The following is a 27,033-nucleotide window of genomic DNA, read 5'->3' as shown; positions in this document are numbered from 1 at the left end:
CATAGATTTTGTGGCCAGATGTCTACACCTGCCTGAAGGGTACTTTGGCAGGCGCCTTTCCGTCAGGTTTCACCAGGAAGCCATCAAAAGCAATGGAATTAAAGATGAGTCAATAGAATTCGAAACCCCCTTTTCTTCTTTCCCTGGAGGTCCTCTTAGAGATCCTGGTCCAAGGCACGCCAGGACCAGGTCTTCAAGGACGGGAAACAGCAAAAGGGAAGTTAGGAGAATGCTCAGCCCCTGTGGAACACGGGCAGCTGGCACCAGAAGGCCTCCGAGGGCCTCAACTCTAGCAAACCTTCCTCCCGGACGACCAGAGCCGCCTGAGGTCTTCCCGCAGCCTGGGTGCAAGGAGGCAGACGCCGGGCGGGCCCGGCGGGCGGCGCGCTGTGATTGGACACCGGGGTGCCCGCCCCCTCATCCCGGCGCGTCGGGAAGGGGCGGGGCCAGCCGCCAGCTCGGCTCTGGGGCTGCGGGCGCCTATTGACCCAGCGGCCGCCGCGCCGCCGCTGAATCCTCCTGCTAGTGGCAGGCGGTTAGGAGCGCCGCGTGGCGCTGGAGAACCAGCGCTTCCTCTCGCGGCTGCCTCCGCCATCTCCACGTTCGCGGGGCGGGAAGGAAGGAGGGGACTTGCGGTTGCAGCTGGAGCGGGCTCCTCTCCGGGGACAGTCCTCTCCTTGCTCTCCTTTTCCTCGTCGCGCCGCCGCCGCCGTCCGCCCGCCCCCTGCGCCCTACCAGCGCAGCCCCGGGTTGGGGATCAGAGAAGAACGGGAGGCGGGGGGCGGGATAGGCAAGCTGGTGGGCGCGCGTTCGGAGGTAACTCCTGCCCGATCCTTGCGTCCTCGCGCCCTGGGTGCTTCCCGGCCCGATCTCGGCGGCGGCGGCGGCAGCAGGAAGGGGCTCAGTTAGGGGAGGCGGGGGCTGTGCCGCGGGGCGGGACCGGTTGTCCGGGCGCTAAGTTGTTGGGGCAAGCTCCTCCCGAACCGATTCTTTCCATCTCGGCTCCCAGGACCCATCTCCGCGCCGCCAGCCCCGGAGCCTCTGATCCCGCGCCTCCTGGGTGAAGGGGACACGCCTGCCCTTGTCGAGAAAACTTTTCCTGCCGACTCGGTTGGGGCGGCGGTGGCAGGAAGTCCGGGCAGCGACCTCTCCTCTGCCTGCCCCGCTCGCCCTGCCTAGTGCCGGTGCTGAGCTCGAGATCAAGTTTTCCGGGCCCTTTACGAGCTGCAGGCGGGTCCCGCTTGGGGAGGGACGCCCGACCCTAGGGAGGGCGGTGAGCAAGGGTGAAGGCCAAGGGTGCTGGTGGCGCCGGATACAAGGTGTGGAGCGCGATCGGGAGCTGCACCCGCAGCCGAAAGTGCGGAGAGCGCAAGCTTGTAACTGGGGAGCCTCCGGCGACCGCTTCCAGGAGCCCACAGTTCTCCTCTGGGTGAAGACGGTGTCCTGGCCCCGAGTCTATCGAGGAAAAATGAAGTTAAGCCGCCAGTTCACCGTGTTTGGCAGCGCGATCTTCTGTGTGGTGATCTTCTCGCTCTATCTGATGCTGGACCGGGGTCACTTAGACTACCCCAAGAGCCCGCGCCGCGAGGGCTCCTTCCCCCAGGTAAGCACCGAGGGGGTAGGCATGGGGAGGTGTAGTTACCCGCTGCTCCTCGCCCTCTCCCTCCCTCCGAAGCTCCGCGTGGGGGCAGGGCGAGCCCGAACTGGAGGAGGATTGCGGCGCTGGGATGGCTGTGACCGCGACCCGGGAGCCTCCTCCTTCTCCTGGGTGCGCCGAGTTAACAAAGTGCGGGGCGGCGTGCCTTGGCGAGATCGCGCTCAGGGGAAGTGGTCAGGTTCCTGCATTCACACTCGGGCCTGTTAGGGTGCCCTGGGGCACCTGCTGGCCGGGGAACTGGCGCGTCTTAAGGCGCTCCCTGGCAGGCGCAGCGCCGTCTTAGCGCTTTTGGGTAGACCCTCGGCCCACACAGGGTTAAACTGCAAAGACCCCCGCTCACATCCATTCGCGGAAATGGATCATATAGACCCCATCTGGGAGGCGTTTACCCCACTCTTAAATAAACAAAAGTTTATTTCGTGTTGCAGTCCTCTTAGATATGAATCTGTAGGGTTGATTTTAGTGTCGTCATTCTTTAGCTATTACATCGGGGTTGTTTGGAACAGACGTGGGAGCCTAGCGGGGATGCGAGTGTTATACTCGAGCCGGAAGCTGTGGGGCGCTCAGCCCTGTGCCCAGTGGTCGAATTGTCAAATGAGTTGGGAAAACGACCGGTCTTCAGGCTTTTATTTAAAGTTGATAAAAATAAGCAAACGGAGAGTCGGTTTTATTTTGAAGGGTACCGCGCCGCGTGTTATTTTTCGTTTCCAGTTATTTGCTAATGACCAGTACACGTAGGAAATTTTAGTAAAACTGGGTATTGTGTAGTATCCCCTGTAATGAATGAACCTGAAGAACTCAAAAGCCTGACAGACAGATCTGACAACTACTTGACGAAGGAATAGAGAAACGTAGAACGCGAACAAGTTGACGCTTGTATGTGCGTATGTGTGTGACAATTTAAATGGCCAAATAGTATCCTTGCCATTTGTTCTTGTGATGTGCTAGTGCAAAAGGCTTGAATTTATTTAAAATTAAACGACAAACTTTACCCGATAGACCCCAATGTGGATACTGTGATCAGTTTAGAACACTCAAAATATTTTTGCGGGTACTGAAAATCTTGTTATAAACAGATGTATCAAAAAATTTAAAAGCTCCCGCTTCTCCTAAGTAGTCTGATAGAGAAAATACTGTGAGATAAGCACCACGGGATATTTTTAAATCTTGGGTTTAGTGTTTATCCGGTGCTTGTTGATAAGATTGGATAAAAGTTTTTAAAAAAGGGTAAATAAACCCTGTGAAGCTAGAGCAAAAAGAGGAATTCTAAATCTTGTTTCATAATTTTCAGGCTAACCTCACTGTGATTCCCTTCTCCCCCCTCATACCCCCAGGAACCTTATTTTCAGAATTTTTTTCATTACAGGAAGAATAATAAAAACTGACATATTTTCCTTAAAGTGTTAAATTGAATAAAGTCCTTTAGGTTTGGTGTGATGATCACTTGGAAATGATTTATGCAAACATCTGGGGCTGGGGTTCTCTGGCAACCTTGACATTTTACTGTTTCTAAAGAAGTGAATGACTCATTCAGTTACTGGGATATCTTAGGCAAAGTTAATTCCAGTATTTTAATATCCAGCCCTGGTCCTTGTCAAGAGGCTGGATTTCTGCTTAGAGTGAAAGCATTTTTGACAGTGGCTGCTGGAAGAGAAGGCCCTGTGTGTTTTTCTCTTTTGCTTGCAAGAGGAGAGGATTTGGTAGGTGGAGCTTTTTACACTTAAGGATGTCTTTCTCAGCTTTTTATTACTGGATTTTCTGTGCAGGAAGAAGGCACTCTTTGCTGGTTTAGTTTTGGAGAGCTACTAAATCCCCAGGCAGGTGGACAGAATAAAACAGACGTAAGCCTAACTTAGTGTCTGACATCGGCCTATTTATCTTCCATGATAAACTTGATTCCCACAACCGCCACCCAGTAGTAGGTAAGGAAACTGAGGCACATAGAGATGAACTTGCCCAAAGTCACACAGCTAAAAGCTGAGATTTGAACCTGTGGCTTTTGGAGTGTAGGCTGTCAGCAGCTAGCTGTACTGTCTCTTAGTAATTTTTTGCCTACTGTTAGACTCTAGCCTACTTGTGGAAAGATATGATGGGGAAGCTAGAGTGTGTTGCTCTGTGGCTTCTTAGCTTATGACTTTTTTTTTCTAATGAAACTTTCATTATGAAGCCCTAATGAATATGCTCCTTTTTCTGAAACATTTAATGCTTGAGATTTATAACTCTCTTAGAATGTCTTCTAGCTCTCTTCAGAGCTAAGCATCATAATGAAAACTATAATGTAGCACAGCATCCAGAATTTGAGTTGATTTTTAGTTTTTTCATTACTTCTGTCATACAAACCTTCATTTGATGAGAAAACCAAACATGGCACAACCAAGTCTCAATGTATTACTGTATTCTGCCATGTATAGTGCACACTCTTTTTGCACACATTTACTTATTTACATTTACATTTTATGTAATGAACAGGAAATTTAATAACAGGAATTACATAAAATTTATTTTATGTAAATGTAAATAAGTAAAAAATTGAATTAAAAAAATAAAAGGAATTTTTAATTTTTAATTAAAAAGAAATTCCGGTTGGGTACTGAATTATTAGAGGCAAGGTAGTCAGTAACTATGTATCATTTTTGCTGTCTAGCTGAATGATTTATCCAGAAAGGAATTGATATCTTCTGACTTGTCCATTTTAGTTTCTTTCAGTTAATATGGAACCTTCAGGAAGGTGTATGATCCATCTTATAAGGAAGACGTGTTAAAGCCATCCTAAAATCAGAGTAATCTATTTGCTCTTATTCTGGTTTTCGTTCTTTCCTTAGTCTGATTTGCTCTTATTCTGGCTTTCACTCTTTCGTTCCTCCCACAACTCTCGATTTTCCACTACTTGGCCGACTCTGGGGCAGAAGTGGGCCCAAATCAGGGTGCTTGGGTTTCTCCCACTCTGGAGCAGCTGCCTGCCTCTGAGATAGTCTTTGGAAGGCTTTCCCCTATGCTTTTGGGAGGAATTCCTTTGAGGCCTGGAGCAACAGGTGGCCTTGTCTGTTTTAGCTTATGTGTATGTTTTAGGCTTAATAAAGTTCAGCTAGAAAAATTAATAAAAATTCCACTCTGAATGAAAGCCTGGCCAGGGCCTAATGCCCTGAAGATGCTTCGAGGTAATATAAGAATTCCAGCAGATAGAAAGGAGGGAAACATTGTTAAGGTCTTCCTGAAATGCTTTATCACTTCTTACAAGCGGATTTCACAAGTTGCTTACTATCAACAGTGGGTATATTTACATATGATGTCTTATGTTTGGATCTGTAAAATTAAATTAATGAGCCAGGTTTTGTATAACAAATGATCAGTCTTTAAATAACTACTATCGCATGCGACCACAGAGATTGATATTAGCTCTTGGGACTGATGGAAAACATGAAAGTGAAGTTCAGACTTTATCTTTGTACCCAGATAATATTTGTCAAATGAGAATGTCTTTATGTAAGTACATGATTGAAAGACATTGGTAGGTGGGGACTTTTATGCCTTTTGGTTTTTTAACTTTTATTGTGAAAATACAATAAACGTAAAAATATGCATAAGCACTTTACATCTCTTGTACTTTTTAAAGAGCCCAATATAGACAATGTTTAATAAAAGGTGACTTTGATCCCCCAGTTGTTTTATCTTGCTTTCAGAAATCTGTGAATCTTTAGTGATACATAGGAAATCATGATCTTCCTGGCTTCCTCACACTCCAGTGTACTCTTCATTCATAAACTATAGCACTATTTGCTGGGGTTTGTGCAGGTATGTATATGGGAGCTTGTTTCATTTCTTGAGGTATAATGTTTAGATATGTGACTTTTGGGAAGGTGTGGAACTTTAACACTGGGGGCAACCAGGCATTTAGAAGGAAGGTAAGGACCGCAGGCCTCTGGAGAGGCTGGCCGGCGCCCCCTCTGCTGAGCCCGGCAGCCCTGCAGGACTCCTCTTGCCGCGCGGGCTTCACCAAGACTCTAGCGTACCTCCTATACACCGCTGGGACAGCCAGTCCTGGCAGCATCTGGTTTGAAGGCTTACGCTTTTTATTTTATTTTATTTTTTTTAAGTGGTTTGAATGTGTTGTGCCCAGATCAGCACTGCTGTCAGGGACTAAACAAGTAGGTTTGTTTGGGAGATGTTGCAATCCTGTTTATCTGCAGGGGATTTGCTCTGTTGCTCATTCATTAGCTTTAGGGGATATCTGAGCTGTGGGCAAAGCATTGACTAAAATTTCCGATTTTATTTGTTATCTCCACTCTGAGTCAGCTATTGCTCATTGCGATAGCTGTTAAAACTTTGGCCTTCTTTTGACAGACCGGCATAAATGTTGACTTTTTTTTTTTTTTTCATAGAAGGAGTAGATTAGTAGCTGCTTCTGATCGTCTGCTTAATTATTAGCATTTTTTTGAGTCCAAAAGTGTGTTTTTCCTTGTTGTTCCCTCACTTCCATAGAGATATTTAAGAAAATGGGAGGCTATTCAACAGCTGGGATACGATATCTGTTTGCTGGATCATAAAGTCATTGTGTTTTGGTGGTCAAGTTCCTAGTAGCATTGACTTTTAGGAGGGGAGGAGAAACTCTAAAAGTGAATTTTGCTTCTATTCATAGTTGTCATTAGTAGGTTGATCAGGAGGGGAAGTAGACCATTTTAGCTAAAAGTTTTTTTCTTTCAGATACAGATTTCAAGCCAAGCTGCTAAATTTAAGGTTGAAATCAAGCTTAGTATCAAGTGTGAGGGTTGATTGTGCTGAATTGGAGTTCAGACCTAGTGTCTGACTATTGCTAAATTTGCCTTACGATAGGAGGAAGTAAATCATTTGGTTTAAATGAACTCATTCTCTTGAAATAATAGTGTAGCATTTCTGTGAGATGGTATATTTAATGTTATTTGTACTTTTATGCAGACAAGCAAATAGTAGTTACCCAGGGAATATTTTATGGTAAATTTTAACTCCAACATACTGTTTTCTAAAGAAAGGATCAACCTTGAAGCACTTTAGCGTACAACTGTAGAAACTCTATCTCTGGCTCCCTTGCAAACATCATTGCTATTGACATTGTGGTGGTGGGGGCTGTCCTTGGCATTGCAGCAGTATCCCCGGTCTCTACTCAGGCTGTGCCAGAGACATCTGTTTCCCTCCTTTCTCCCAGTGGAAGCAACCAAAAAATGTCTCCAGACATTGCTCAATGTCCTCGAGGGGGAAAATCAGTCCTGTTGAAACCCAGTTTGGCTGCAGTCTAGCCAAAGGCCTATTCTTTAGTATACCCACTGCTCTCTGTTAGCATTTTGCATTTCAGGAAGGAGTGATCAAAAAGATTAACTTTAATACTCAAAAAGATAGCTAGCAATTTCAGATGATTGAAATGTTTCCTTTCTCTGGGTGCCAAACATTTACTTACATTTTTAGGATTCTAAATTGCAATGTATTACAGAAAATATAAGGGTATATTATGCTCATATGCAAGTTAAAGAAAAAAATAGATTATTATGAAATTTAATTTTTAAAAAATTGAATATACTTATTCTGAGAAAAGCATTCTTGTCAGGTGATAGTACATAGATCATCTTTTACTTTCTGCAAGCTGAATTAGAGGTTGGCAGTAGTCCAGATTTATTCTCTTTGCCTTTTAGCACAAGAGATAAGATATATTGATTAGTAACAAGGTAGCATGAAAGTCATATGCAAAAATAATTCAAGTTGTCTAAACTTTTCTTAGGAAGCTATTTCCTTCGATGTATCATTGTTTTATTTGTGTTCTGATGACTCTGGTTACTGAAAGAAACTGGATATTTTGTATCCTTTCTTGAAATGAGAAAAAGCAAGGAAAGAAGTTAGAAAATAAAGTGCATGGAGACTTCCCTCCTGTTCATTTTGTTGTAAATAGCCTTTAAAAAAAAAAAAATAGAAAGAGGGATGGAGGTAGAGGTAGTAAAAGAACAAAGTGTTTGGCAAGTATCTTCTTTCCCTCTTCTTTCCAAGACCTTTGGTCTTAAACTCTGCCTAAGTCAGCTGCCAAATCTGGCCTCCTGCCTGTTTTTGTAGGGTCACAAGGTAAGAAAGGTTATAAAGTTTTTAAATGGTTAAATATTTGATGACGTAGCCACAACTCATTTCTCTACAAATTGTGCAATAAGGGTAGATGGCCCACAGAGGCTAAAATATTTTTAAAATGGCCCTTTACAGAAAAAAAGTTCTCCAATTACTGGTTTAAACTGTATTTCTTTGTTATTAACATTAATGGCATACAGTGTGATTAGATCTATTGAAGCAAAGGTGGACAAAATTCTTAGAAACTGGTTATTACATAAACATTAGTCAAATTTATTTTGTGTTTTGAGAGTATGGTTTGAAACTAGTGTTATCTACATGTTTCATAGATTTCCAGGTATCCTTGGAGAACCTCTAGGCTGGAGCATGGGCATGTTTGACATGTTTAATTTGTTTTCGTTCTGCCACCGGAAGGTTGCTGACGACAGGACTGCGGTGGGCCATAGGGTTCTGGGGCATGAACTATGCAAGCTTGAGTCAGAGTCTCAAGATTGAAACCGTGACTTTATAATATTTGGATTTACTATAATTCACAGGTGGGCTGAATTCTGAGCCTGATCCAACTGGTTGGGTTAGTAAGCTGTAGGGGGAGAGCTGGAGTCTAGGTATGTTCCGCATAATCCCCGAACCTGGGCCCGAACTTGGCAGTCCCTTCTGAAACCCTGAGAGCGGCTCAGCTTGGAGGCAGAGAACTACAAGGATGTCTGAACGGGCACTGGACTGCCACTGCCATCTTACCAAAGAGTAATTAATTTCTGCTAATTTTGATACTTCTTCACACTGAAAGATTATGTGTGACTTCATCCCTTGTGGCATAGGCCATCATCCCTTTTGTGTCCCCAGAGATTTTACTGTCATCATTAAATTGCTTTAGAGTTAGTCTGAACAAAATGGGCGTAATTTTCTCACTGAGTGGTGTCACAATTTTTAAGTATATTTTTTCCATCTTTAATTGTATGTGTTTGTGCATTTTTCACATGTAAATGGGTTTTCCGCTGGCTTCCTTTGCAGGTAGGCCCCTTTAGAAGTCCAGAGAAATTAAATGCTTCTTCCAAGGACAGAGAAGGCCCCGGATGTGACCCAATTCTACCATTGGGCCTCATTGCCCTGCATCAGGAGTCTGGAGGGCCAGGGAGTTTGCCAATGATTTTTTTTTCTTTTAGACACATTTCCTCCAGCACCACTTGTGTTTAGTTTTGTGATGGGAAGCTCCTCTCCTTCAGGATGAGGCTGTGCTCTGGGGCTGAAGATGTCTTTTGCAGCAGTTCTTTTCTGCTCTTTCCTGCCACAGGTGTAGAGGAATGTGGACTATGGGTCTTTGCCTTTGTGGCAGCATTTTTTTTTTAAACCTGTGGAGCATGAGAGGATGGAAGCCTGAGATTACGAATCGTCCCCAGAATTATTTTCTGCACAGAAAAGTCCTGAATTTGCATTTTTAGAACCCAGTGAGGTCGACATTCCCTTGACAGTCACCAGGACCCACAAAAAGTTATAATATGAAAAAAATCAGACATAGAATTTTAGAGTATGAAGGGTTCTTCTAAGTCAGATAATTTAGTCTTTGATTTTTAGATAGAGACATTGAGACACATAAACTGGACTTCAGAAATTTGCCCCAGGTCTTATAACCAGTCATAGCAAACCTAAGTCAGTGTAATTCAGCGGCCCTTCTCTTGTATTACACGCAGCATGTATATGAGAACTTACTGTGTTTTTGACACTATGGAGACTATGATAGTCATACTAGATATATTACATGCTTTGAATGAGCTTTGAGGAGAAACAACTGCCATTTGTGAAATCATAAGAGACAGTTAAGTATCACCTCATGGTTCACTAAAAGAGTTAAAGAAGTTAGAACAGTGACTGGCATATAGTAAATTGCTCAGTATATGCCAGTTTTTACCAGTGAGCCAAGATTTATGAACAGAGGTTTACCTGTTATGTACCACGCATTGTTGTAGGTTCTAGTGATACAGGAGCTAAAAATAAAATAAGACCCTGGTCTTAATTCATATTCTTGATATAAGGGCAAAGGCTTTAAAGGGAATTTAAAAACCAAACAAAGTTCTGATAATGGCCCACGTCAAGTTGACCAAAGGACATGGGAGAGAAGCTGGGCTTTTCTGATGGGGTAGGACTGTGAAGGGAGAAAAGAACATCCCTCGTGTGAATACAACGCTGCCGAAGGCTTGGAGTCATGGAGGGGCCTGGCTGGCATCATAAGAAGTGAGATTAATTTAAGAATCTTTGGTGCTTGTAAAGAGTATTTGGGAACAAAAGGTTAGGTAGTTTGGGATCAGACTGAATAACCCAGAGAACCAGTTCGAGGAGTTAAATGAGTTAGATAGAAGTGAACCCGTGGAAAGCCGCTTGAGAAAAGCAGTGCTGGAAAATTAATTTTGTAGAAAATTTTAGACCCGGGAGAGGGCGAAGAGAATATTCAGTCTAGATTATTCTGGTAGCAGTGTGTAGGAAGACTCAGAAGCAGGAAGGAGTTGAGAATCTGTTTGAGATTATAGAGACATAAGGCAGTAAATCCCTATATACCAGCACTGAATTGGCTAGAGTCAAGAGGAAGTGGAAAATGTGGAGGCATTCTGTAAAAAGAAGCATCAGTGCTTTCTAACAGATCTGATAAGGGGTAATGATAGTTGGTTTGAGTCAAAAAATTTCTCCCACCTTTTTCCTTTGGGGTGTTGTGAGACTGCCTATACTGTTTGCAGAAGGGGATAGTTTGAAAAATGAGCTGGTTTGGAAGCTAAGCTCAGATTCATTTATAGTGAGGTGGACGTTTGTGGGAGTGGCCAAGTGGAGTGCGAGAGTGAGAGATCAGGGAAGGGAGAGCGGATCTGGTAGTCACCAGTAGAGCTGAGAATGAATGCGCTCACTTGGGACTGCTGTGCTTTGTGAGAAGAGAGCGGAGAGCCAAGTACATTTCTTATGCCCAAAAGCTATGCTACTTGTATTAAAATCTCTGTGTAGCAGATGTTAATAAAATTAAGCAGATTGTATTCAAATTGTCAGAAGCCAGCTCATTGATCAGCATTCCTAAGAAAAGATAAGACTATCATTTGTAAGGATTTCAAAGAAGCATTTCAATAAGAAACTAAAAACAACGCTTTTCATCTTGGGCCCAAATTATGGGGCTAAATTATTTTTTTCTAGACTGTAAGAACATAAAATAGATTAGTGTGTGTGTGTGTGTGTGTGTGTGTGTGTGTGTGTGTGTGTGTGAGGGAGAGAGAGAACAAGAGAGGGAGCATGAGCCTGAGTATGCTGGGCTGGAAAAGGGTAGGTATTTATTAAAGATCAAAAGGCAGTACCCCAGATGGGAGCCTCATAGTTCAGGGTTTTTTCCTGAAGATCAGACAGATTTCCGCGAATACCCTCCAACTGCTTCTTGTTTATGGTAAAGAGGAGTCCCTCCTCTTTGATTGGTTGCTGATCCCCCACAGGCTGAAGAAGAACTGCCTTTGTGCCTGGGCTACCTCTTGAAAATTGTAGGGCCAAGCGAGGACCATGCTGGAGATGCAAGGTATTTCTTATGCCTTTTAGGGAGATCTTACCAATAACTGTTTAAAATAAGAAAAAAAAGATTTGAGAAGAATCTAAGAAATTTGTATCCTTAACTTTTCTTTGATGCCAGTCGTGTGGCATTTACAAGTTTGCTACTATTAAAATTTTATGTATTACTTTGTGCCTTCCTATTGCATTTATTGCTTCTGTGGTATTTACCAGGTGCCATCTTCCCCTTGGAGATCAGTTGCTTCAGATGGATTTTTATAAAGAAAGTCAGTAGGGAAGGCTTTGTAAAACTATGGAGTCTTTAAGGCATGTAAAGAATTAGTTAGGAGGTTCAAAATTTATAATCATTCAGAAGGGGCTTGCCTAAATACCTGTCTTCTGTGAGTAAGGGATAGAAGGAGCTTATTGAGGAAATGATTATTATATAGTACATAAGCCTGAAGTCAGGCTGATTATCTACTTAATACGACCCTCAGTTTTCAGAGGTTCCCCCAAATTATTTCTGTATGAAGAACCATCCTAGATATGTCAATTGCATTTACTTAAATACAGTAAATACAATATATGCCATTTATCCTTGGGAGTTTAGGTAGTGTAACTGGGTAACTCTTGTATGTAAAGACAGTAGTATGTCAAAAAATAGAAGACATTGTCAACATAGATCAGCAGTCATTGGCCAGATGGCGAGGGACAACACAACTGCAGCTCCCTGGGAATTGTTGCAGCCTAAAAGTGTGCCCCGAGAACTTTCATGAGTGGCCTTGGGTGGAATTACTGTTGCCATTATTACCTCAGAACAGAAATACAGTAAAAATACATTTCAGGAGAAAAATCAGTGTGGTTTAAAAACTTTTTTTTTGCAAAAAAAGTACAAAGAAAAGTGATGTTCCATAGAACAACTTGGGAAGTGTTGAATTAAAGAAAAATATTCTATTAGTCAACACTTAATTTGCTTAGTACCACTTAATGCAGTTTTTACATGTGTTTGAAAGTAATAAAACTGCATTATATGAAAATATTTAGTAATACAAATATTTTGCCCTATTTACAAGCTTTTCTAATAATAGTTGTTTAAAAAAGATAACTTTTGCAGCATCTCACTTTATATAGCAGCTTGGTGCCTAAAATGTACCTCAATGGGAGGTGATTTTTGTGCAGCTGCACTGAGCTAGTGCAGGAGGGGGGTCATATGGTTCTAATCTAAATATACATCTGGAAACTCACAGGGCGGAAATGGAGCTATGTCTTGGAGCAGAAGAAAGTGCTAGCAACTGGAATCATGAGCATGTTTTTGGAAGTGGTGAGAGGGCTGGGGATGACAAAGGTGGGGACAACCTGAGTGGCCTGTTGTTATTCCAGGTCAGAGTTAAGATCCTCTATTGTGATTCTGGCAGTGGCGGAGGGGTTTACCCAGGTGCAGCCCTGAGTACTGTGGGTCCCCAGCTGGGGCAAGGGATGGTGAGCTTGGGGTCCCAGCTCCTCACATCAGTCGCGTGGCACTCTTGTCATATGCCTCCATCTAGTAGCCTCTGTTACTCTCATGTCTAGGCAGGTGTGAGATTGTGAATAATGATTTGCCAGGGCAAAGAGTGCATTGCTCTTGTGTTTCAGCAAGGCGTTATATAATTAAGCATTCTTTATGCTCACATGGCAAGGGCATTTGTTTCTTTGAATGAACAAGTGGGAACACAACGATAATACCTTGGACGAGATTCAGACATGATAAGCTCTGGGTCTGGAACATACCATTTAAAGGTCATTTGTAACTGTGGTTTGTGGCTTTTTGATAGAGAAGTAGAATTAGATACCTGACGATGGCCACAGCCCCATTTCACATTCTCTTTGGCCTCAGCATTACACATCTTAAGGGGTAGAGTGGTCAGTTGAGTGGTTACTTGTCAATCTATCAAACAAAAATGCTTTCCTGTTAAGTGCCTGAGCTCTGACTAAATAGTAGGATTTTCCTGTACATAGTTGAAAAGCATCTGACTGATTTGGAACTACTGCACTAACGGTGTCACCCCTGCTGGAAATACAGATTCTCTTTTACCAAATTACAGTCCCTATATTTAGCTTTAATGCAGTGGTTCTTAACTGCAGATGTACGAGAATCGCCTGGTGAGCCTTTCGCAATGATAAAAAAGCAGCACTGAGCACTCTCTCTCTAGGTAATCCCATTCGTTCCCACTGCTTTAAATTCATATTTATACTGGCCACTCAAATTTATATATTCTTCTGACTTTCAGACTTGCATGTCTACCTTATAGTACCACTGAGCTATCGAATAATTCCAGAACAGAACCTTTATCCCTCACTCTGCTCCTACCACAGCGTTTCCTGTTTTCCTAAAATGCCACCTGTTATCCTCCAGTTGCCTCAGGAAGAAAAGAGACCAATTTCCCTTTTTTCTTTCCCTTTTCTTTCCTAGTTTATCTGTCCTGTCAAATGCTTTCACATTCCTCCACCTCTGCTGCCATGGTCCAAGCCACTGTGGTGTTTTTCCTATCCAACTGCAGTAGACTCTTACTCTGCTTGTCCCACCATAGCTCCAGAATAGCTTTAAAACACTTTTATTTATTAGGCCCTCTGCTGTCCATAATGGAGATGTTGGTGTTTCTTTCTCTGAAAAATACAATAAAGTTTTTTCCTGCCTCCTTTATTTTATAGCCTTATTAGACAAAATGTGTGTGTGTGTGTGTGTGTGTGTGTGTGTGTGTGTGTGTCCCCGTCCGTCCGTCCCTGGGAAAACAGCTTATTAAGTCACATGGTCTCACCCTCCATTGCTCCAGTGCACAGGCTCTCAGCTTCTCAGGCTCACAACTCTCCACTTTGGATGGGGACTTGGGCAGCTTCCTCTATCAGGGACTGAAGGTGTAAGGATACTTTCTAAGCTTTATTTATATTGGGTCAGCTCTTTGCCAGGTGTATTAATTTTCTATTGCTGTTGTACTAAGTCACAACAAACTTAATGGCTTAAAATAAGAAAATGTATTCTCTTCTGGTTTTGGAGGTCAGAAGGCTGAAATATGTGTCATACTGGACTGTCGTCAAGATGTTGGCAGAGCTGCCTTCCTTTGGAGGCTTTAGGGAAGAATCCATTTTTTTCTCACCTTTTCTATTGGGTTGGTCAAAAAGTTCGTTTAGTTTTTTTCCATACAATCGCTCTAGTAGTGCTTAGTTGTCTTTAACTTCATTCAAAATAATTTTGTTAGACTGTATTGTGACAGCTGTCATATCAATGTGTATTTAAAAAAATACTTATTAAAATTGGTGAACTTTTGTGCAGCCATTTTAATATTAAAGATGGAAGAAAATACACAACATTTTTGGCATATTATGTTTTACTATTTTAAGGAAGGTAAAAATTCAACTGAAAAGCAAAAAAAGGATTTGTGCAGTGTATGGAGAAGCTGCTGTGACTGACTGAATGTGTCAAAAGTGGTTTGTGAAGTTTCTTGGTACTATTGATATTTCGGCCAAATAATTCTTTGCTGTGGGGCTGTCCTGTGCATTGGAAGACACTTAGCAGCACCCCTGGCCTCTACCCACTAAGAAGCCAATAGCAGGATATAGCCAACATACTCAAAATATCTAAGTCAATAAAATTATTGGTGAAAATGAAAAGTGTGTCTTTTATTTTACAGAAAAAACTAAACAGACTTTTCGGCCAACCCAATAGTTTATAGAAGCTGCCTGCATTCCTTGGCTCAAGGACCCTTTTCAGCACGGCATTACTCTGACAACCTTCTGTTTCATATCTCCTCTGGCTCTGACTTTCCTTCTTCTTACCCATATAAGAACCTATGAGATTACAGTGGTCCTAACTGAATATTCTAGGACAACGTCCCCATTTTTCAAATCCTTAAATTAATCTCATCAGCAATGCCTCTGTTGCCATGAAGTGGTTCACTATAGGTTTCAGGGATTAAGATGTGGACATCACTGGGGGCCAATTATTTTGCCTACCACAGTAGCAGTTTGCATTACTGTATTTTGCTGTGTGTTATGTACACATTTTTGCCCAAATATTTGAGGGAAAAATAAGGATGTGCATCATACGTGGGTAGTACCTGAAATACCTTGTATCTGTTCTGGTGTTTTGTAATTATTTGTTACATAAAATTTCTCATACTATAATATGTTCAAAAATAAATGCTAAATTTCCTTTGTAATACACAAAACAAGTATCTAAATATAAATAAATAAATAGTTAAATTAAAAACTTAAAATGAAAGATTTTTTTTCCTGAAAGTTTGGGGCAAGAACGTGGGCGTGTATTATACACGAGAGCGCATTATACACAACAGAATACAGTAATATTACCTACCGGGTTTTGCATCTGGGGATTAAGCCAACCCTGGATTAAAAACAGTATTTCTGATTTGCTGTTGGGAATCCACTTATGTGGAGGGTCAACTTAAGTTATATGAAGATTTTTTTTCCTTTTTCTAAATTTATTTATTTATTTATTTTAATTTTTAAATCGTGTTTACTCTATTACAGTTGTCTCAGTTTTTCCCCCTTTGCCTTCCTGCACCCCTCCCACCCTGACCCCCTCTCCCACAGTCAATTCCCACTCTGTTGTCCATGTCCATGGGTTTATTCATACATGTTCTCTGTTTAGTCCCTTCTCCTTCTTTCCACCATTGTCCTCCTTCCCCATCCCCTCTGGTCACTTTCATTCTGCTCCATGTTTCCATGCCTTTGATTTATGTTGTTAGTTTATTTTGCTGAATAGATTCCACTTATAGGCGAGATCATATGGTATTTGTCTTTCACCAACTGGCTTATTTCATTTAGCTTAATATTCTCCAGTTCCATCCATGTTGTTGCAAAAGGTAGGAGTTCCTTCCTTTTTCTTTTTTTAAATGTAGATTGAGATTTTATTTATTTATTTTAAATGTCAAAATCCATTATAAAATACTAAAAAATTTAAATCCTTTATAAACACTCAGCAATTAAAACAGGATGACATCAGCACAGAAATAATCCAGTAGATCACTGAAATAAAATGAGCACTCTAGAAACAAATGTATATATCTGTCTAACAATGTAATACATGATTAATTTGATATTTCAAATCAATGGGGAAAATAAGGCTTATTCAACAAATAAGGTGCATGGACCACTATTACTTGAAATAAAACAAATATAGAGCCCTAATTCACACATTATACAAAAAATATTCAGGTGAATTAAAAATCGATATGCAAAATCTGAGTTTTTGGAGAAAATACAAAATAATATTTTTCTTACCCTGAAGTAAAATATTCAAACCCAGAAGCTATAAAGTAAAATATTGACAATATGACTATATTAAACATTTAAGACTATACAGTAATATACATATAAAAAAGGTTAAAGGACAAGTATTAGAATAGAAAAGTATTTGTAACACATCTAAAAAAAGGTTAATAGTTTTGTTTTTTCTTAAGGAAAAAATTCTACAAACATATCCAAAAAAAGATAAAGAATACCAAATGTCATTTAAAGCTTTTTAAAAATGATGGAAACAGGCAAGAAATATACAAAAACACGTTCAGTTTCAAAAAATAATAAAGTAACAATGAAAATAACACATCGTTGTCACAATCAGATTAATAAGTATTAAAAATGTTGGTAATATCAAGTATGGGTGACTGTAAAAGGAACTGGGTATTCATAGACTCTTTTTCTTCATCTTTTTAAAGCAGTTCCTTTAGCATATCTTTTTTTTAAAAAATTACATTAATAATTTATTTTTCCAAATACATTTGTCTCTGCCTTCCCCCCACCTTTAGCATATCTTGCAATGCTGGTTTGGTGGAGGTAAATTCTCTTAGCTTTCTTTTGTCTAGGAAACACCTTATCTCACTTTCCATTTTAATTGAGAGCTTTGCTGGGTAGAGCAGTCTTGGTCGCAGACCTTTGTTTTTCATTGATTGGAATATTTCTTGCCATTCTCTTCTGGTTTGTGGTGTTTCTGTTGAGAAGTCAGCTGCTAGCTGTATCGGGTTTCCCCTTATATGTGACTACCTGTTTCTCCCTTGCTTCCTTTAGGATTCTGTTTGTCTTTGATATTTGCCATTTTAATTATAATGTGTCTTGGAATGGACCGTATAGGGTTCCTCTTGAATGGGATCCTCTGTGCTTCCGGGACTTGTGTGACTTTTTCTCTCCTCCAATTAGGGATGTTTTCTATCATTAACTTTTTCAAACAGCCTCTCTATCCCTTCTTCCCCTTCTTCTCCTTCTGGCATCCCTATTATATGGACAGTATTACGTTTCAGGTTGTCCTGCATTTCCCTCAACGCCTCTTCATTCTTTTTGAGTCTTTTTTCATATTCTTGCTCTTTCTGGGAGCCTTTTTCTATCTTACCCTCCAGCTCGCTGATTCATTCCTCTGGTTCATCTAGCCTGCTTTTGATTCCTTCTACTGTGTTCTTCAATTCAGAAATTGTATTTTTCATTCCCTCTTGTCTCTTATTGATCATTTCTATGTCCTTTTTCATGCTGATATACTTTGCAGTAAGTTTCTCATAGTTTCCCTGTAGTATTTTGTAATTTTATCTGAACTCACTGAGCTCATTGAGCTTCCTTATAACCATTGTTTTGAACTCAATATCTGACAGTTTACTTGTCTCTATTTTATTTAGTTCTCTTTCTGGGGATTCCTCCTTTCCCTTCGACTGGAGGGTGTTTCTTTGTCTTCCCATTATTTGAGAGACTCCTCTTTTTTGCTTCTGCTTCTTAAATTGACCTGTTTTGATTTCCTCACTTTGTGGTGTGAATTTCTATGGTAGAAGACCTCTGTCTTTTCTTTCTGGATATGCTTCTGATTATGTCAGATGTTGACCCTGTCTGACTTTACACAGTTTGTTGGAGACTTTCAGGAATCTGCTGTCTGTGGCTGTCTCTTTCAGCTGTTAATCTAGTCACTCTGCACTCCACAGGTTGACTTAGAGACACCAGAAGGCGGAGCAGAGTCCTTCCTGGGGGCGGGGTTATTGGGTCCTCTCATGCTGCTGCCATATGGGGGAGGAGTCAGCACTGGGATCCTACTGGTTACTCTCTCCATTCTCTCCCAAAATCCTCTATCTCCAGTCTCTCCTCAAGTGTCTCTGGACCACTTTGGGCCCCCTTTAGCCAGGGATCTACTATCTGTGTCTGCCACTCTACTTAGCAGTCAGGTTTTAGCACTGCCAGGCCAGGACACAGTCCCTCCTGGGGGTGGGGTTATTGGGTCCTCTCATGCTGTTGCTGCTCAGGGGAGTGGTCTGCCTGAGCAATATGGCTGCTGCCTATGGGGTATGAGTCAGCAGTGGGATCCCACTGTCAACTCTCTCAGTTCTCTCCCTAAAGCCTCCTTCTGCAGTCCCTCCTCTGGCATCTCCAGCGCACTCTGCCCCCGACTTTGCTGGAGATCAGGGTAAGTGGCTGCAAATAAAAATTTATGTGTTTGGCCCTTTAAAAGGCTCTTTGCATCTCCAGCCCCCTGTCTCTGGCAGAGAGCAACCCTGCTGCTTTTCACAGCTGGCTGTTATCCATGTACTTTTTGGGCTTTGGTGTTGTAGGCTGGAGATCCCCACTTATGGTTTAGACCCTGCTCATCTCAGGGGGATCTGACTGGCTGTTTCAATATCCTTCTGGTGCTGCTGCTCCACTCGCTTCTCCAGTCTCTACTGCACTCCTTACCAGTTAGATTACGCTAAAGGTGATTCTTCCGTCTGCCCGAGGTTATAAGGCTCCTCTCTTGCTATTGTTCAGTTGTTTGTTCCAGGTGATTTCTCCACAGTTTAGTTGTAATTCCAGGTTGGTCCTGGGAGGAGGTCAGTGTGCCCTCCGCTCAGTCCTCCACCATCTTGGTAGATCTCTATATGAAGATTTTTGACTGGGCAGTGCTCCTAACCTCCAAGTTGTTCACGGGTAAACTGTACTAATTAATTTGACTAAACCCCTGTGGGTTAGATGAGGAAACTGAGCCACAGAGAAGTTTTATGACTTGCCCATGATTTTGTCGTTATAGCACTGGAGTCATAATTCACATTTCCCTTCAGTTTATTTTTTATTTTATTTTCCAGCTTTATTGAGATATAATTGACATACAACATGTATAAGTTTAAGGTGTTGATTTGATACACTTATGTATTGCAAAATGATTACCACCATAGTGTTAGCTAATACCCCCATCATGGCACAAATTTACCATTTTTTTGTGGTGAGAACAGTTAAGATTTACTCTCTTAGCAACTTTCAGGCATAAAAATAACAGTATTATTAACTATAATCATCATGCTGTACATTAGTGCCCCAAAACTTATTTATCTTATAACCTGAAGTTTGTACCATTTGGTCATCTCCTCATTCCCCCTTTCTCTCAGTCCCTAGTTCCCTCTACCATTGTACTCTATTCCTATGAGTTAAGCTTTTTGAGATTCCATGTGTAAGTGCTATCATACAATTTTTGTTTTTCCCTGACTCATTTCATTTAGCATAATGCCCTCAATGTCTATCTGTGTTGTCACAAATGGAGGATTTTCTCTCTTTCTTTAAATGGTTGAATAGTATTTTATTGTATGTAGACATAGACATATACATGTTTTCTTCTAGGATTTTTATGGTTTCGAGTCTTATATTGAAGTCTTTATTCCATTTATTTATACGGTATAAGAAGGTGATCTAGTTTTATATTTTTTAATGTATCTGTCCTATTCTCCCAACACCATTTATTGAATAGACTGTCTTCTTTACCCCATTGTATGGTGTTGCCTCCTTTAGCAAATATTAATTGACCATACAGATGCAGCCTTTTTTCTGGGCTCTCTATTCTGTTTTATTGATCCATGTGTCTGTCTTTATGTCAGCACCATGATGTTTTGGTTATTACAGCTTTGTAGTATTATTTTCAGGTATCAAGATACCTCCAGTTTTGTTTTTCTCTCTAAGGAGTGCCGTAGCCATTCAGGGTCTTATGTGATTCCATATAAATTTTGGGATTATTTGTTTTAGTTTTGTGAAAAATGCCATTGGTATTTTGATAGGACTTGTGTTATATATATAGGTTGCTTTGGGTAGAATGGACATTTTAACAATATTAATTCTTCCTGTCCATGAGCATGGCATATGCTTTCATTTATTTGTATCACCTTCAGTTTCTTTCTAAAAATGTCTTATAATTTTCTGAGTATAGGTCTTTTACTTCCTTGATTAAATTTATTCCTAGGTATATTATTTTATTGATGTGATTGTAAATGGGATTGTTAGTTTCTCTTTCTGATAGTTTATCATTGGTGTATAAAAATGCAAATGATTTTTGGATATTTATTTTGTATCCTACTCCTTTACTGAATTCATTTATCAGTTCTAGTAGTTTTTTGGTGAAATCTTTAGAGTTCTCAACATATTGGTATCTAGTATCATGTCATCTGCAAATAATGAGAGTTTTAGTTCTTCCTTTCCTGTTTGGATGCTTTTTATGTCTTCTTTTCTAACTGCTCTGACTAAGATTGGTGAAAGTGGACATCCCTGTCTTGTTGCTCATCTTAAAAAAAAACACTTAAATTTTCCCAGTTGAGGATGTTAGCTGAGGGTTTGCCATATATGGCCTTTATTATGTTGAGATATGTTTCTTCTGTTCCCTCTTTCCTGACAGTTTTTATCATATATGGGTGCTGGGTTGTATCAAATGCCCCTTCTGTATCTACTGGTATGATCACCTGATTTTTATCCTTTATTTTGTTTATATGCTGTTAATTTGCAGATATTGAATCTTCCTTGTATCCAGGAATAAATTCCACTTGATCATAGTATATGATTTTTGTAAATGTATTGCTGGATTCAGTTTGCTAATATTATGTTGCAGATTTTTACATGTTTTCATCAGGAATATTGGCCTATACTTTTCTTTCTAGTGTCTTTATCTGCTTTTGGAATTAGGATAATTCTGGCCTTGTAGAATGAACTTAGGAGTCTTTCCTGCTTGAATTTTTTGGAATAGTTTGAGAAGAATAGGTTTTATTTTTTTTCCCTTAGTGAGAGAGAGGGGGGAAGAAGGGGGCAGAGAGAAACATCCATTTGTTGTTCCATTTATTTATGCATTCATTGGTTGATTCTTTTATGTGCACTGACCAGGGATCGAACCCACAACCTTGGCATATAGGGGCAATGCTCTAACCAATTGAACTACCAGGCCAGGGCCTCAATATTAATTCTTTGTTGTTTGGTAAAATTCACCTGTAAAGCCAACTGATCCAGGACTTTTTGCATGTTGGGGGTTTTTTATTATTGCTTTACTTTAATTGGTTGTAAACAATCTGTTCAGATTTTCTGTTTTCCTCTTGATTCAGTCTTGGAAGATTGTATGTTTCTAGGAATTTACCTATTTTTTCCAGATTGTTCAGTTTGTTGGCAAATAAAGTTTGTCATATTTATTTCTGTGGTTTCAGTTTTTACTTCTCTTTCATTTCTGATTTTATTTATTTGGGCCTTCTCTCTTTCTTGATGAATCTAGTGGTTAAAAGTTTATCAGTCTTGCTTGTTTTTTCAAAGAACCAGCTCTTGGTTTCATTGATCTTTTGGAGAGTTTTCTTAGATTCTTGTATATTTCACTTATTTCTGCTCTGGTCTTTATTATTTCTCTCCTCTGTTCACTTTGGGTTTTTTCTAGTTCCTTTAGGTGTAAGGTTAGATTGTTTAATGAGGGATTTTTGTTGTTGTTGTTGTTGTTTCTGTTTTTCTTAAGACAGGCCTGTATGGCTATGAATTTTCCTCTTAAGACTGCTTTTCCATTGTGTTGTGTTTTCATTTTCATTTGTCTCAAGGTATATTTTGATTTATTCCTCAATCTCATTGTTAACCCCTTCATTATTTAGTAACATGTTTTTTTAGCCTACATGTGTTTGTGTGTTTTTCAGTTCTTTTCTTGTAATTGATTTCTAGTTTCATGCCATTGTAGTTGGAGATGCTTGATATGATTTGTTTTCTTAAATTGAGACTTGTTTAGTGTCCTAACATGTGGTTATCCTGAAAAATGTTTTTTGTGCACTTGAAAAGAATGTATTTGTGCTGCTTTGGGGTGAAATATTTTTAAAATACCAATTAAATCCATCTGGTCTTATGTGTCATTTAAGGCTGCTGTCTCCTTGTTGATTTTCTGTCTGGAAGGTCTACTCATTGATGTTAATGAAGAGTTGACCTCTTCCTTTAAGTCAGTCATTATTTGCTTTAAATATTTAGGTGCTCTTGTGTTGGGTACATATATTCTCTTCATGGATTAATCCCTTTATCATATGTACTGCCCTTTTTAGCCTCTTATTATAGCCTTTGTTTTAAAGTCTACTTTGTCTGATGCAAGTATTACTACTATAGCTTTTTATCCCTTTCCATTTTGCATGAGATACCTTTTTTCCATCCCTTTACCTTCATTCTGTGTATGTCTTTCAATCTGAGGCGGGTCCCTTGTAGAGAGCATATACATGAATCTTATTCTTATGCATCCAGCTACCCTATGTCTTTTGACTGGAACATTTAATCAATTTACATTTAAAATGATATTGATAGGTATGCATTTATACCATTTTATTATTTGTATTTATGTTCCTTTTTTGTTTTTCTTCTTCTTAAAGAAGTCATTTTTATATTATTGTAATACTAGTTTGTTGGTGATGAACTCCTTTAGTTTTCTCTTGAATGGGAAGCTCTTTGTTTCTCCTTCAATATTAAATGATAGCCTTGCTGGGTAGAGTAGTTTTGGTTATAGCTTCTTTGAACACTTTTCAACACTTTCAAAATTTTATATAAATCCCTTCCAGCCTGCAAAGTTTCTGTTGAGAAATCACATTCTTATAGGAGCTCCCTTGTAGGTAATTGACTGTCTTTCTCTTACTGCTTTTAAGATTCTCTCTTTGATGGTCACCTTTGGCATTTTAAATATGATGTGTCTTGGCATGGGACTCTTAAGATTCATCTATTTTGGGACTCTTTGTACTTGCTGGACTTCTCTATCTCTGGTACCCATTGGCTTCCTGGAATTCCTTGAGAATTTTTCAGTAAAGACTGAGTGTGGGCCTAGCCTGGACGCTGCCAGCATTCCCTGAGCTGAGTGCAAATTTGGCAAGGCAGGGCCTTAAAGTGTCGGCAGGGAGGGGCTCATGCAATTCTCCAGGCTAATGCTGAGTGGAGGGGAGTTCTTGACCCAGGGAAAATGGTATTTATGCACATTGTAGGACAGTGACTTGCACAGGGACATTGGTAGCTATCCCTCCAGCCCACTCCCTAAAACCACACAATTCGGTCTCTCTCTGTATGACTCTGGTCTCCTCCGAGTCGCTGTCCCTCCACAAGAGCCCGGGATGAGTATCTGAGTAAGATTTTTTGAGCTCGCTCTTTAAGAGGGTGCTTAGGTTCCAGCAATATCTTTTTTATTCCAGACAGGTGGAATCCCTGCTGGTTTTCACAGCCACATATTATGTGGGCTTCTCTGTCTGGCAATGGTGCTCAGGGCCTGAGTGTTTGGTGTGGGGTTGAGATTCTTTCCTTCTGTTGGGGAGACCTCTGCAGTTCAGATATCCCTCTAGATTCTCAGCCACCACCATTGTTGTGGGACCAGCCATTTTCATTTCCCTGCCCTTCCTACTGGTCTTGATGTGCCTTCTGTAAATCCTTAGTTATAAGACTTGTGTTCAAGTGGTGTTCAGAAAGTTATCCATGCTGATTGTTCTATAACTTAATTTTAATTTTGCTATGGTCCTGGGAGGAAGTGAGTGTAACTTTCGCCTACCTCATCACCATCTCAGATTTCCCCATAGTCTTCTGTTTACCAAGATATATGAGTATGATTTGCAAATATTTTCTCTCATTCAGTAGGCTGGCTTTTCATTTTGTTGACAGTTTCTATTTTTCACTTTTAGTCTGTGTGTATCCTTAAAGCTGAAATGAGTCTTTTGTAGGTACTCTCTAGTTAGGTCTTGTTTTTTTCTGTTTTTGTTTTAATATAGCCATTCTCTGTCTTTAGATCGGAGAATTCAGTTCATCTATGTTTATAGTAATTATTGATAAGTAAGAATTTATTAATGACATCTTATTGATCTGGCTTTCTGTAGTTCCCTTGTTCCTTTCTTTCTCTCTTGCTGCCTTACTTTCTGACTTGATGATTTTTCATAATGGTATGCTTTGATTCTCTTTTCTTTTTTTTTTTGTGAATTTGATGTAGCTTTAGCGTTGTGATTACATGATGTTTACATAAAGTATTTTATAGCTATAACTTTATTTTACAGTGATAATTTAATTTCAATTTCATACAAAAACTTTACCCTTTTTATTCTCCCTCTCTTATATTTTTTCATGTCACAATTTATCTCTTAAAAAATATTTTCTGTCCACTAACAAATTATTGTAGCTATTTTTATTTTTAACACCCTTGTACTTCAATCTTTTACTGGTAGCACTGCACCATATTACATTCTGAGTATTCTGAATTTCACTCTACCTTCCATTACCAGTGTGTTGTATATTTTTTTATGTTTTCATGTTATTAATTACCATGTTTTCATTTCAGCTTAAGAACTTTCAGCATTTTTTGTAAGGCAGGTCTTGTGGTGATGAACTTCCTCAGCTTTCATTTGTGTGGAGAAGTTTTTCTTTTTGTAGGACATTTTTGACAGGAAAAGTATTCTTGGTTGGCAATATGTTTCTTTCAACACTTCGAATGTATCATCCCATTTGCTTGAAATTCACCTATACTGTCATGGGGGTTTTCTTATATGGTACAAGCTATTTTTTCTCTTCCTGCTTTTAAGATTCTATCTTTTTCTTTGATTTTTGATAATTTTATTATGTGTCTTGGAGATTTGGTTTGGTGATCTATGAGTTTCATGTGCTTGGATCCCCAAATCTCTTCTCAGGATGGAGATTTTTCAGTTATCATTGCTTTAAATAAGCTTTCTGTCCTCTTCTCCTTTTCTTCTTCTAGAAATCTAGTAATTTGCAATTTTTTTTTTCTGATATCTCATAGATCATGTAGGCTTTTCTCCACTCTTTCATTTTTTCCACCTTTTTCTTCTCTGATTAGGTAATTTCAGTTGCTCTGTCTTTAAGTTTACTTATTCTTCTACTTGATCAAGTCTCATTAAAGTTCTGTTTACTTCTTCAGTTTAGTCATTATATCCTTCAAAATTTCTGTTCTTGTTTTTAGTCTCTTTGTTGAACGTCTTATTTTGTTCTTGAATTGCTTTCCTGACAACATTAAATTATTTACGTGTGTTCTCCTGTAGCTCCCTGAGCATCTTTAGAACATTTTTTGGAATTACTTGTGAGGCTACTCCTATATCTCCATTTCTTTAGAGCCAGTTATTTGAAGTTTACTGTATTACACAGTAGGAGCATTTTTTTATGATTCTTTCTGATCCCTGTAGCCTTTCATAGGTGTTTGCGCATTTGAAGAAGCTGTCACCTCTTTTAGACTTTATGGACTTTCTTCATTAAGAGAAGCCTTTCACCTGTGGGTGAGGCATGCTGGAACGTGCTGTGACCAGGTCTAGTGGTGCAGGGCACCCAGTGCAGGGTGTATGACTGCACCAGTTTCGAGGGTCAGATAATTTTTTTTGACTCACTCTGCAGTGCTCCACAGCGTTGACATTTGTGTGGTCCTAGGCGAGTGCTGCAGAGCATCTGCAGTGGCTGCAAAGGCTTTCTGAGTCCTCAGTGGCATCTCCAGGTCCAGTGGCTAGGGACTGCGACAGACAGACATGGTGACTGGAGCAGGCAGTGTGCACACATTTACCTGTGGGGGACTAGATGCTAGGGCCTTGTATAGTGGCAGGGGCTGGTTCGAACTTCAATGTAATAGTGGAAGCCAAGGCAAGCAGCCTGGGTTGGGGCCAGCTGTAGGTGCACTGGTAATTGGAGGGGCACTTCTTGATGAACACTACTGTGACTGCTCCGTCTCACCAGGGGCACACAGTGGTGGATACTATTGATGGGGGTTAGGCAGATGCACAGCTGGAGGATGTACAGGTGCACAGCTGGTGCACAGCTGGAGGATCTAGATGCAGGTGTGTACAATGGTGCAGACCAGTGTCAGAAGACAGGGCCTCATGTGGGCCCACAAGCAGCTGCGGGGCCTGGCTATAGGCATGTTCTCTCATGGCTGCATAATCTTCCTGAGGAGACACAGAAAGTGGAGATGAAAGGGGTCAGGTCTTTTGTATGATTGTATGCAAATGCACAGCTGGAGGGGCTACCCTGGGGTCTTGGACTCCTGCGACTGCGGAGGTATGGCCTGGCTGCTGGTGTGGTTTCCAGGCTCCAGAGGGGCTGGGTGGGGAGGGAGCATGGTGGGAGATAGGTGGCTGGCATCAGCGAATGCCAGTAAATGTGGGTTGAAAATGGGTGAAATCTGCGTGGCTTCTGCAGTAGCTGTGCTGGCTCTTGGTTTGGTTCCTTCCTCAGTGGTGAAAGCAGGGTTTGTCTGTAGAGCAGGCCACTGTGCACCTCTCTTGCTCTTTCTACGTGACTGCTATTGGTAGCGATTGCTTTTCTTCCTAGTTCTGAACTGTTTCTATGTGTCACTCAGTGCAATGAAGGCCGGGGAAGCTGGTTGCTTACCCGACTCTTCTTTCCCAGGGAAGGGAACTCTTTCTAGCTGGGGAGTTCCTTCTTGGTGTTGAGCAGTGCTGTATTAGTTTGGGGGGTGGGATAATGCAGGCAAAATGAAGCTGTTTTCCTTCTTGTTTGTGGTCCTTTTCAGATTTATTTATTTTTTTGTTTGTTTGTTTAATTGTGCTGCTAAAGTT

The 27,033-nt window shown here is 40.6% G+C and overlaps 1 protein-coding gene across 2 annotated transcripts in view; it reads left to right on the top strand.

Moving 5' to 3' along the window:
- The first annotated feature begins 939 nt into the window (after nt 1–939).
- The window catches only part of MAN2A1 (mannosidase alpha class 2A member 1), a 162,314-nt gene continuing 136,220 nt past the window's right edge, over nt 940–27,033 (top strand). For both annotated transcript variants that reach the window (XM_054589984.1, XM_054589985.1), the window contains exon 1: nt 940–1,603. In XM_054589984.1, coding sequence (XP_054445959.1) covers nt 1,469–1,603 — 135 coding nt within the window. In that variant the 5' untranslated portion in view covers nt 940–1,468. The remainder of the gene's footprint in view (nt 1,604–27,033) is intronic.

Source organism: Pteronotus mesoamericanus, unplaced genomic scaffold, assembly GCF_021234165.1.
Source record: "Pteronotus mesoamericanus isolate MK-2021 breed Mesoamerican mustached bat unplaced genomic scaffold, CSHL_Meso_final scaffold_167, whole genome shotgun sequence".
Taxonomy (NCBI): domain Eukaryota; kingdom Metazoa; phylum Chordata; class Mammalia; order Chiroptera; family Mormoopidae; genus Pteronotus; species Pteronotus mesoamericanus.
Note: the sequence above shows the minus strand (reverse complement) of the source record. Positions and strands in the feature narration are given on the sequence as shown.